The sequence below is a fragment of the Panthera onca genome, chromosome B2, assembly GCF_046562875.1.
Source record: "Panthera onca isolate mPanOnc1 chromosome B2, mPanOnc1 haplotype 2, whole genome shotgun sequence".
Classification (NCBI taxonomy): domain Eukaryota; kingdom Metazoa; phylum Chordata; class Mammalia; order Carnivora; family Felidae; genus Panthera; species Panthera onca.
The window spans coordinates 33,531,349-33,543,413 of record NC_138343.1 but is presented as its reverse complement, the minus strand read 5'-3'; the positions used below and the strand labels follow the sequence as shown (position 1 = coordinate 33,543,413).

Sequence of the window (12,065 nt, the reverse complement as noted above, 5' to 3'; positions counted from 1 at the left end):
TCCACAGACAGGCTTTTGTGGAAAGCAGCCAGAGTGGCCGGGGCCAGTGGGAAGGCTTCCCCTCCCTGGACTCCTCAGAGTGGAATGAGTTGTGAAACCTGTCTGTTGGGGATTTGGGTAACTAGCTCCAGTGCTGGCAGCTCAGGGTCCCAAGGTCCAAGACGAGAGTAAGACTCCAGTTCCATACTGGGTCTCGTCCTATAGAACACGATCCTCTGTGAAACCAGTCACGCTGAGCAATCCTGTGCTTAGTTAACAGCTGCCTGCTGGAAGGCCTGCTCCTCCTCCCAGGCTGGCAACCCCAGAGCCCAAGTCTCTCCTAGATCCAGAAACCTGAGGACAATCTGAACCCTACACGTGACCATTCAAAACAAGCAAGAATTCTGCTCTGGCCTGAGCTGAAGGCTGGTGCTCCCTGAGGTCCTGGGGAAAGTCCCGTCCTGACCTGTCAGATAGAAGACAGAGCTCATGGGCAGACCTGAGTCTACTTTCCCCATGCTTCATGGCCTGGCAGCAGTGCAGACATAGCAGGCTGGGGACTCTGCAGCATGAGTGGGGGCACCCTCTGTTCAGGTGGCTGTTCTCGTGTGCCCACCCTAGACGGTCCTACGCCGCTGTATGGAAGATGGTTCAACTCAGCAGTGCTAAAACAGGACTGTGTGTCGGGACCCGGTGACCTAGGGGGGAAGCCAGGCCAACTTTCACCACTCACACAGGTTCGTAGGGGTAAGAACTAGTGGGTGGGACCACCAGGGCCAGGAAAGAGCTCAGTGTCATCACTTCCAAAGAGAAGGGCTCTTGCAGAAATGTGTTTTCCAAAGGTGCTGCCACATCTCCTGATTTATCAAAGTTGAGATACTGACCCAAACTCTCAAGCACGTGCATTCCTTGGACATACAGGGGTACAGGCAAGCAGAAAGCTGCTTCAACCGAACGGACTGCTATCGATCCCAGTCCTGGCTGTCCCCCAAGCACGGTTTTGGAAAACGGTAATGGTGTTTGTCTCAGTACTGAACATCTACTCCCAACAAACATTTGACTCTTGATGAAGGCTGCACACAACAACAGAGAGGGAGGCTGTCTGTCTGTTCTCCAGCACGTGGAGACAGAGCCACAAACGCTGAGTCAGAAGAGCCACCCCTGCAGACCCCAGCGTAATCCAAGACTGATGACTACGATGGGCCACACCCAGCTGGGCCCTCTCTTGCTAAAAGCCAGGGAAACAAGGCTGCTGGAAGGTGGCTCTGGGAACCCAATTGGAGACGTGGTGGAGGGAGACAAGCAGATGCACCTCCTCCCTAGGTTTTTTGATACGGGTAAGTAATTATTTCATGGACAAAAAAAGAGCCTATCTACCATTTACCTCTTCTGCTCAAGTATTTGTATATATTAGTCATTCCCAACAAACCTATGAGGTAGGTACTATTATCCAAAGGTAGATAGGGAACTGGGGCTCAGAGAGATTAAGGGACTTGCCAAAGACCCTCATACATCCAGAAGCCGAATTTGAACGTGGGGCTGAGGCTCCAGAGCCCATGCAACTTTCACAAGCACCACAGCCTCAGCAGCTCCCTTCCCCCAGTGTGCACACTTGTCCCCACCCATCTGACTCCCTGATAGGGCCAGAGGAACCAGAAGTGTCACCTGGGCTAAGAGGCCAGTCCTGCATGCAGCCTCCTGAGTGAGCGAGGAAGCCCTTCCCTCCAGCTGGAGAGGCATTTCCTCAGGGATGGTGAGAGGCCAGGCCTCACTGAACTGACTCGGCCCGGGTGCTCTGGTGGCAGAGGGAGGTCTGCAGGTGCTTGGGGGATGGGGCATGAGACTTGCTCTAGCTAACAGGTACCTTTAGAAATGTCCCCTCACCTAAGAAAGTAATACAACCACAGGTCTGTTATCAAGGAAAACAGCTCAGATATGGCCTCTCTAGCTCCCTGCTTCCAACAAAGGAAATCAAGGCTGACCACACCCCTAGGGCTTTGAAAAGAAAAGAATGCCGAGAGTAGTAGTGACCCAGGATAAAAACGAGTGACTAAGTAAATGGAAAAATGCAGAGACAGACACAAGGAGGGACAGCAAAGCCAACCCCTCCAGGTGATGCAGGCTAACAGTCTGAGACCACCGAGCCAACCCAACGCTCTGCCACTGCCGTGGAGCAGCCGAACGAGAGCTACTTTCTCACGAGGGGTAAGTGCCAGAGTTGCCTGGGAAAGTGGACAGACCGAAGCCAGAGTGCACTCCAGTTTAAACCAATCGGAGAAAACCTACATTTACAAAAATACTTCTGGACAAGTGACAACTGTTAACTTAAAAAAAACCTTCTCAATAGGTGGCCTAAAATGCAGTTTCCCCTCCAATGTGTAAGAAGAGCCCTCGCCCTACAATAACAGCTAGATGGGCCATACTGATACGTGTCTGAATTGCAGGAGCAGGACGCGGGCAGAGGCTGACCTCTCTCACCCACCAAATGTCTGTCTTCTGTGCCAGAGGAAAAACCTGGGCCAGAAAGGAGCCAGAGGTCTGTGTTCCACGGGAAAGCGGCTGCTTGGTACGATACCTGAGATCTTCTGTTGTTCCTGAGAAAAGTCAATCCCTTCTCCGATAGAGCTCATGATTTTCTCAATCTGAAACGGAAGAGAGAGGAACAAAAAGGAGAGGCTGTCAGGCTTCAGTTAAACATTGCCGGCTCACTATCAGTGCACAGGGCAGTTGGTGTGTGTGGGAGTGCTCCAGGTCTCTTCCAGATGATTCCAAGGTCCAAGCGCCAACCTGCAAGGGATCAGAACTCTTTGCTGCTCATATCAAGAAAGGCCCTTCTGTGGCCACAGCCCAACAGGGACTAAAGACACGCTCCGAAAGGAGGGAGTGGGTAACAACCTGGGCTCAGCTGCTGGAAATGCCGAAAAGTCTTCCTTCCAAGGCATTTATATATCCCTCCTGCAGCACTTCCCCCAGCCCAGCAGAGACTGGACAACAGCAGGCCAGACCTGGCACATTTCACTGCTCACACCAGAATTTAAATTCCATGAGAGTAGAGACTTTGCCAGCTTGGTTCCATGTGACACCCCAAGTGCCTAGAGCAGTGCCTGGCAAGTCCTAAGCATTCAACAGATAATTGGTGCTGCCTGACTGCCAGCTCTGAGGTATGAGGACAATTTTTAGAACTGAGACAAGAAGAGAACCTCAACATAGGAACCTCTTAGAAGTGAAAGTGAGGCAGGCGTATAACTCTGATTAGAGGATCTTTTGATGCAGACATGTACCCTTCCTCTGGACCACAGCAGGGAGAGCTGGTCTCAAAGCATCCGATGTCTCCAGCATTGCCCCCTGTATGGACCACCTGTTCCAGCCATCTGGCTTTGGTCACCCTGAGCCAGAGCCAAGCCCCCCACTCCAGGAAACCTGGCCAGGGGCAAGACAGGGCAGCAAGGAGGCGGACACCTTCTCTTCCTCTCCTCCTCTTTTGGGATGCAGTGATAATGAGCTCATTCATGGCTCTTTTTCCGAAAAGAATGTTACGAGAACCTTTTGTACCAGGGTTTGGATGCTTTTTCCTCTAAGTGCAAGTAAGGAGCCTGGGTCTGACAATCAAAAAACAAAAACAAAAACAAAAACAAAAACAAAAACAAAAACAAAAACAAAAACAACAAAAACAAAAACAAAAACAAAAACAAAAACAAAAAAAACCTCCAAAACACAACTCTCCAGCCAGCTTCCAGCTGGCAGACAAAGACAGCACATTTGACAGCGGGCAGAAGAGCACAGAACAAACACCATCCTTCCCTTTGCAGCCGGGAGCTGTGGCTATTTTCCTCCAGCCACAGAAAACTGCCTTTTAACACACACTGTGAACTCCATCCCTGAGCTCAGCAAAAGCCAAGGGAAACACAACACGTCTGACCTGTGGAGCAAATGGAGGTGTGCCTCTGCTCACCAGCCCCACAGCCCAGAGGCAGGCACGGAAGCGGGCAGCGCCACCGCAGGTCTGCCCTGTCCCTTGAAGAAAATGTCTTCCTCCTTCCCTTCCTAATGCATCATTCTCTTTGGCCTCCGCATATTTCAAGAACTGCCTCCTTCAACAGGCAGCCTGGTGCCGCGTGGGAAAGACCCACACGGACAGGCAAGCACTTTCACGCTTTCCCAGCTTCAGTGCTGACTCTACAAAAACAGGGATGGGTCTTGGGGCGCCTGGATGGCTCAGTCGGTTGAGTGTCTGACGTCGGCTCAAGTCATGATCTCACGAGTTCGCGCCCCCCGTCAGGCTCTGTGCTGATAGCTCAGAACCTGGAGCCTGCTTCTGATTCTGTGTCTCCCTCTCTTCCTGCCCCTCCCCCACTCGTGCTCTGTCTCTGTCTCTCAAAAACATTAAAAAACAAACATTAAACATTAAACAAAAACAAACCAGGGATGGGTCCTGCCTCCTGTGAAGGGTTGTCGTGTGGATTAAAAGTAGAGCTTACGTAGAGCATCTAGCCAAAGGCCTGGCTCACAGAAGATGCCCGATAAAAGGTTCGTGTGCTTTCCACTTCCCCTCTTAGAGCTCCATTCAACCTAGTAAAAACCTAGTTAAAGTCGAAAAAAAATTTTTTACTTGTATTTTTTGACAAGTCATACATCCACAAGATTCAAAGTTCAAAAGATACAAAGGTTATTCAGAGAAGTCTCCCTGTGCCTGTCTCCCAGCTGTCTGGCTCTCCTCCCTGCAGGGAACCAGTGTAACCAGTTTCTCAAGTGTGCTTCTAGAGCTGTTCCAGCCACATGTAAGCAAACATATGAAGGTATTCTACCCCCACACTGACAAAGGCAGTCTATATATGCTGCTCTGCATCTTGTTTTCTCTATTTAGTAATACATCTTAGAGTTCTTCCCACAGTTCATAAGGACATTTTTTTTTCTTTTTCTTTTTAATAGATAAGATATGTCACCTTATTCAACCAGTCCCCTGGTGGTCACGTACGTAGTTTCCAATCTCTTCTCATTCTCAACAGTGCCATGAAGAACACTGTTCTACATACATGTTTGTACACATGGTTCCCTCTTGAGAGTTCTTCCAGGCACAAAATCTTGAATTAGCAGCAGGGACCCCACGGGTCGTGTAATGCCAACTCCCACCCCATGTCCGATTTTGCTAAAGGCCTTCCAGAGATAAGGCGTTAGGTGATTATGATGATCACTGACTCTCCCAGTCAGTTGGCCTTATATGCAGAAAGTGCCAATTTATAACATCTGTCTTTTTACAGATTGAAATCTTTTTTCTTCTGACTTCAACCCACTGGTCTGGTTATTGCCCTAGAATACCTCCTCTTCCACAGGAAAGGCTTAGGGATATTTGGAGACAGGCGATATTTGGAGACAGGCCAAGCTGCTCCCCCACCCCCAGGCTGCACTACATGACACATCAGTGCCCAGGTCCCAAAGCCTGGGCTGTCCAGATCATAGAAGCCTCCAAGCTGGGCAAAGAGCAGGCACTCCATAGATATCTGTTGATGTGCTTTCCTTTTCCTTTTCTCTATTTACAGGAGAAAAGCAGGGTGCTCGAGATGAGAAAACTTTTCTCTGCATGGGGGGAATGAATGGGTCCTTATCCCTGGAATGGCTCCACCAGGCTATGGATCTCTCTTCCAGGCCAAAGAGGGTGTATGTGGGAGAATCACCACTGAAAAGGCCACGAGAGTTGGAATAAAGCATGTTTTACTTGCCATTTTGCCCCCTTGGGCTGGCTTGTGTTAAACAGGGAACATAATGAATGAAAGCCGGGGAGGGAGGGGCCCACTTACTTAAGAGCTAGCAGAGAAAAAGCTGTTTTCCCAAGGCATGCAGAGTGTCATGGGTGGAAAGAGCTGAACTGGAGGACGACCCCAAGGTAGCTTTTAATATAAAATCAAGTCATCTATGGTACCTATTTCATGATCATCATAATCACCTAACACCCAAAGCCACAGTTGACCTAACCAATCAGCATCTCCTGGCTGCCCAATTCATTGGCCCTTTGCCAAAGGGCCTTTTGAAATCCGAGTGAACAGAGGTGAACACCCTGCTGCTTCTTTGCTCTGTTCCTTCCTTCCTGCTGGCCCCAGGAGTCACCCTCACACCCACTACAAAGGGCCAGGAACAGCCCACATTTCCACAGCCCACCCTCTGGCAGGGTATGCAAGGACACTCTCACAACTATTTCATTGAAACTGTACGTGTCGCTGTCCTGTGAACTGGAGTAGCTAAGTCACGCTGAGAAGATTCTAGTTTATAGAGGAACTAGGAGTACTCGGCAGTTTACTGACAGCTTACAACCCAGCACCCCTTCCTGCCTTGGCAGAAACACAGGGCTGGGAGGAACATGGCAATGAAAAGGTCCTGTTTGGGCAGAGACCGGCAGGTGTCCGCCCTAACACCATAAGCACAGAGCTGTCTGGGACTGTGATCTTCCCCAGGGGCTGGGGAAACAGGGAGGAGCCGGATCTCCTCTCTCCCTGCCACACCCTCCAAGGCCCTGAACCAGCAGAGGGAGAACATGGTCATTCCAGTCTAGACAAAGAGGAGCTGACCGAGAAAACAGACACCATTCTGATCTATATACTTTGTGTAGTTTAACCATTTAGGCTTGAGTTAAAAAAAAAAAAAAAATCTGACTAAGCTGTTTTCTCAGAAATGTTCTGCATCTCAGGGGACAAAGCAGGCAGGTGTAATGTCCTGGAAGGGCACAGTTCAATATTCTCTTTTCTATTGTTGAGGTTCAGTGACCTTTTGGGGGAGAGACGGACAATGGTCACGCTCTAATACTGCACTTCACATAAACTCTATAGGGAACTTATATTTGTGTTTGGTAAGGCCTGAGCATTATCGACATAACGGATACATGTACCTTAAAAATGCTTGGAAATATTCCATTTTCAAAATATACTCAAGGTTATTCTATTTAGACTCTCCCCTCCTGCCCCCACCAGGGATGTATGAAACATATTCCCCATGTGGCTGAAAACAAAAATAACTCAAACGCTAGAGACACCGCTGCTCACATCTTCTGACATGTGCTTGTTTAGAACACAGGATTGTGTGGTGCTGGGTGGCTCAGCCGGTTGAGAGTCTGACTCTTGAGTTCAGCTCAGGTCCCAATCTCACAGTCGTGAGATCAAGCCCCAAGTCAGGCTCCACGCTGGGCACAGAGCTTGCTTCAGATTCTCTCCCTCTCCCTCTGCCCCTCCCCTGCTCTCTCTCAAAAACAAAAACAAACAAAAAAGAACACAGGATCATGGGTGGTGATATTCCGTATACAGATAAACAGGTCTCTATTCCCTATCACTACACCCTGGCTTTGGGGAACAAGTCAGATTACAACGGACTTTTCAACGTGTATCAGGAGTGATGGGAGGGAGAAGACAGCTGTCGGGGACAGAAATACCTCTGTAGGAACAGGAAGTCCACCTGAGAAACCACAAGCCTGGATCCAAGGCCTGTGTGAAACCTCCCTTCCAGAAGGTGGTACAAGTTACAAGCAATGGCTACGTTCAGGGGCTCCCATTTGTAGTCAAGTATCAGGAGAGCAGTTATCAGTCTGGTCAACATGCCCATTAGGTGGGGCCTAACATAGAGGAAGGAGGGAAAGGGATCACCTGCTTCCTATTTTCTTTTGGTGCAAATGGGAACATGAAGGGAGATGTTTCTGCAATTCACCATTGACTGAATTTGGCTCTTGAGGTCAGACATTCCCTCCCAACCCTCTTTCTGCTGCTTGGGGAACTCTCAGTTCCCAAGGACTCTCCCACCAGTTGGAAAATACATACCAATCCCCTTGGGCCCGTACTGCCAGGGCTGGAGACCCTTTCTACCTCTCCTTCTCTGTCCCAATGCTTAATACCTGATTGGTCCAGAAACACACTCTGCTTTGTATCGTTATTTCCCTGATGAACTGTTTTTAGGAGGTGTCCCAGAGACACTACAGAGCCACTAAGGGCAAGGACCCTGTTTCATACTGTCTCTTTTAGATCTCATATGGAGCCATGCACAGGGCTGGCCCACTGGAGGCGGCCAGTGACAAACAAGAACAGCTACAATTTGTTAAATGCCCACATCGGGCTAGTCACCTCATTAATACTGTAAGAGAGGAAACGCAGCCAACACTTCTGGACCCCAGTCTGGATTCCCTGCCCCTGTTTTTATCTGTCTCCAACCTCCCTGGGTTGCGGGCACAGTAACCTCATACCCTACAACTACCAGCTGGCCCTTTCGCTCAGCAATCCTGCAGAGCATCAACTCACTGCCAAGCAAACATATTATCTCATTTTTCAGGTGAGGGAATTGGAGCTCTGCTTCATGGGCCGACTCCCAAACTCCTCGCGGGTGGTACAGCTCTTGCTTCCGCTAAGTGCCGTTGGTGGCAGAGTCTGCTCCCCGGGGAGCTCGAGCTTCCTGCTCTGGGGTACTAAGTGGCAGACCCTCTCCCTTGCTTGGACAGTGCTCCACATTCCTAGGAGCACAGGGCTAAGGAACTGAGCCTTAAGCACCCCAAGTCTCACTGGATGCTGCACGCGTGCCATCAGGTGACTGCTGACATGCCTCCAGCTGGGCAAGGAACCCTGAAGACTGCTGACAGCTGCACTCCCGGGCCCAGAAACCACATAAGAATTCATCACCACTTCTGTCTTCCTGCCTCTCAGCAGCAGACAGGCTCAGCCTGGAGTGGGCTTTGATTCCACGTTGGAAAAACGGTCACTGACCAGGGTCTGGGTTATTTTTTTTCCCCCCTCTCCCTCCGCCCCTGACCAAATCGCACAAGGCCTCAGGAAAGACAGAGATGGATTGAAGTAAATTATTTGTCCTGATTTTCTAACCTTGTCAACTGCTTTTAGGAGAGGGAGGCAGGAGAGGGTGGGGGAGGGGAGAAGAGGGCAGGGAACGAATAAATATCTGCCAACAGACTCAGGGCCGGCCTTCGGAGGCAGAGGCTGCGGTGGCGGCTCCATTGACAATGAGTAACTTCTTTTCCACAGAGCACGCCGCTGTTGGTGGAGGCTTAATTTGTCTCATCACAGGGGGCACACAGATTGTTGCTGTATTTATTGCTGCATATCCCCCCAACTTGAGTCCCCTTTACATCCTTACCTTCCTTCTCAATCCTTCCAGGCTGGGAGACAACAGAGTGGTTCTGTTTCACAAGTGTTTTGTACTTGTGTCACCTCAGGCTCCTGTTAAAGCCTGCATGTTATCTGCCCCAGGCTAGACTCTGGGGGAGGGGCGGGGGAACACAAAGTCCAAGACGCTGTGGCTCCCCAATTCGTTTCCTATCCCCCCTTCCTCATTTTTTACCTTTCACATGCCTCTTAGGTTACTGACTGGGCCTTCCCTGCCCCCCTCCCCAAAGCAGCTCCCACCCCACTTCTCCCAGCTGGCACTTTCTGACCAGGGACATGCTCCCGACCCACCCACCAGAGATGCGCATTCCCCAGACCCGGCATCACATCTCATCTCACAGGGAGGAAGACCTTACATGCAAACAACACTGGCCAGTGACCTCCGCACCCTGGAACACCCTACCTTCCAGGCAAATCTTTAACTCAAAGCCTCACGAAACTGCTGAAAGGAGAAAAAAAGTTGGGAGACCTAGATTCCAATTAACTTTATTATGGCTTGCCACATAACTCTGGGTTATGTGCCAAATACTGGCTTTAATAAGTGGGACAAGACTCTAAAAGATTAATGAGGGTTATGTATTTGGGTTCTACTCCAATTTACACAATCTCCTTTCTACCCAGGAGGAGGCTTATTTGGGGGCCGGGGCTGCGGAACGGGGAGGAAGGCACCCAACCTCAGGGAGGCTGCAGGTCTCTAAAATGCCAGGCAACCTGCTTCCTGGACCTTCCTTGGTTTTTCTTTCACTACCACCATCACCGAGTAAGCTTCCCTTGCTCCCATTCCTCCACAATCTGAATTTCATTAAAGCGCCCTGGCTGCACGGTTAGCCTAGCGATCAATTAAACCAGCCCACAGAAAACACTCTAAATTCCCATTCAGAACTGATTTCCTCAGCAGTGTGGCCAGGGAAAGGGTACCACATCCGTCAGCTCCTCAGATTCTGCAGGGGGAACATCTGCCTCATAAGACTAGGGGAGTCACATGCAAAACTCTCAGCACCAAATTACACATACTTATGGTGTGAAAAAAAGATCATATACATTTAATGCAAATACACTATCAGTATCCATCAGCTGCCCTGAGATTTGTTGCAGCTTACCACTCCTAATGGTCTCTGAAGTTATGAAAGAGGAAGTTGGATAAATGAAGTTGACAGAGTTCTCAAAATTCATTTTAGAGCACTAGTTAAAATCCTTCAGAGACGCCTGTTAAAAAACAAAATTCAACTGAGTAAATTTAAAGATCTAGTTGGCTTTACTAAATGATTCATGAGTTGGTTAGCATCCCTTCTAGCAAGTAGAGGGGAGCTCCAAAGAGCTACAGAAGGGGAAAGACTTTCAAAGGCAGGACAAGGAAGTCAAGAACAGAAAAAAGGACTATTTCAGGTGAGGTCACCTTCCTCTGGGGACAAAAGGGTCTTAGTAGGTAGATTACCTCATCTTCCTTTGGGGAATGTGACAGATTACCTTATGGGTGCTGACCAGAAAATTCCCAGACTGACCTGGTTAAGACTACATTTCTAGGGGAGGTTGAAAGTGCAATTAGATTAGGTTAATTAAGCCCCAGTCTGGTGACCTGGCCTAAGGGACTCCACTTTGGGCCTGTGGTTTTCTTTTTAACAAGCCTTACACAAAAGCGCACACTCTGCATTGATTCCATTCATATGAAGTTCTAGAACAGACAAAACTAATCTATGGAGGCGGAAAAATGTAGGGGGCAGTAAGGAGTGACTGGAAAGGGGTGCGAGGGAACTTCCTGGGTTTATGGCAATATTCTGCATCTTGATAGGAATCTGGGTCACACAAATGTATGTGTCTGTCCAAACTCAAGGAATAGTAGACTTGAGATTTATGCATTTCATTTTGTATACATTTTACTGCCCCTCTTCCCAAAACCCTATGAACATATATCTATCAAACTCTAGTTAATGATATACAACATGGTTAAACTGTTTAGGGATGAAATCTATGATGGCCACAAGTGACTTTGAAATGCATCAAAAAATAACCAATTTTTAAGTGGACTGAGGGATGGATGGATGGATGGATGGACGGATAGGAGACAAAACAAGTACAGTAAAATGCAATTAACAGAATGTAGGCTCGAGGTGCTGGGTATGTAGGGACCCACTATTCAAGTCTCTTTCAAGTTTTCTGCATGTTTGAAAATTCTCAGAATAAAATGCTGGGAAAAAAATATTTCAGGATCAAATCTTTTAGAGAATAGTAAACTGTAAGGTCAAAAAGGCTTGAAGTTTCATCAGTTGTAATGAACTCTGCTCAACATGCTAATAAGCAGAGACAGGCTCAGCAAAGGAGACAAAGAGAAAGGAATGTGGGAAAGCTGACTTCACCATTATTCCGTGTCACCAAGCTTGCGGGTGAAGGGCCCTCAGCATAGCGTCTCTGTTGTGGTGTGGCTTTCTCTATTCTGGAACCCAGGCTAACCCTGGTCTTGACAGTCTGAAAACTCAATTATCAGTGTTCCCAGGGATGAGCAAACCCTGGGAAACTGGTTCGTACTAATCCGACTCAAAAGACACTGATCCCTCCATCAATGACTTACTTCAGCATGGTAAGCAGCACATTAGAATACATGGCTAATGGAATGCGTTCGTATCCTCTAGAGCCTGAAGTCAATAAAATGAGATCAAATCCACCCTCAGAACACTGAGGGAACAAGGTAGAGGTGGGTGGACTGTGTTGAGAGCTTATTAAATTATCTCTTTCCTACTTAGGGAGGTCCTCTTTCCTGAAAATCGAATTCAGGGGCTCACAGCAAGGCACCCTTCTCCTCAGAAAGTACTTTTGATCAACAATGTTGGCACTCGAGCCTCCCAGGGTTGTTAGGTCCTAGGGTTGGGTTCTGTCACTGGGGCACTCTGCACTGAGCACCAGCTCAGTGCCTGCCCCGTGGATCAGTTCATCCTCACAAGCAGCCTG

The 12,065-nt window shown here is 48.8% G+C and overlaps 1 protein-coding gene across 7 annotated transcripts in view; it reads right to left on the bottom strand.

Annotated features, from left to right (window-relative positions):
• ANKS1A (ankyrin repeat and sterile alpha motif domain containing 1A) overlaps nt 1-12,065 on the bottom strand; it is a 179,429-nt gene that overhangs the window by 30,820 nt on the left and 136,544 nt on the right. For all 7 annotated transcript variants that reach the window (XM_060615253.3, XM_060615256.3, XM_060615252.3 and 4 more), the window contains one exon: nt 2,555-2,621. In XM_060615253.3, the coding sequence (XP_060471236.1) occupies nt 2,555-2,621 (67 nt within the window). The remainder of the gene's footprint in view (nt 1-2,554; nt 2,622-12,065) is intronic.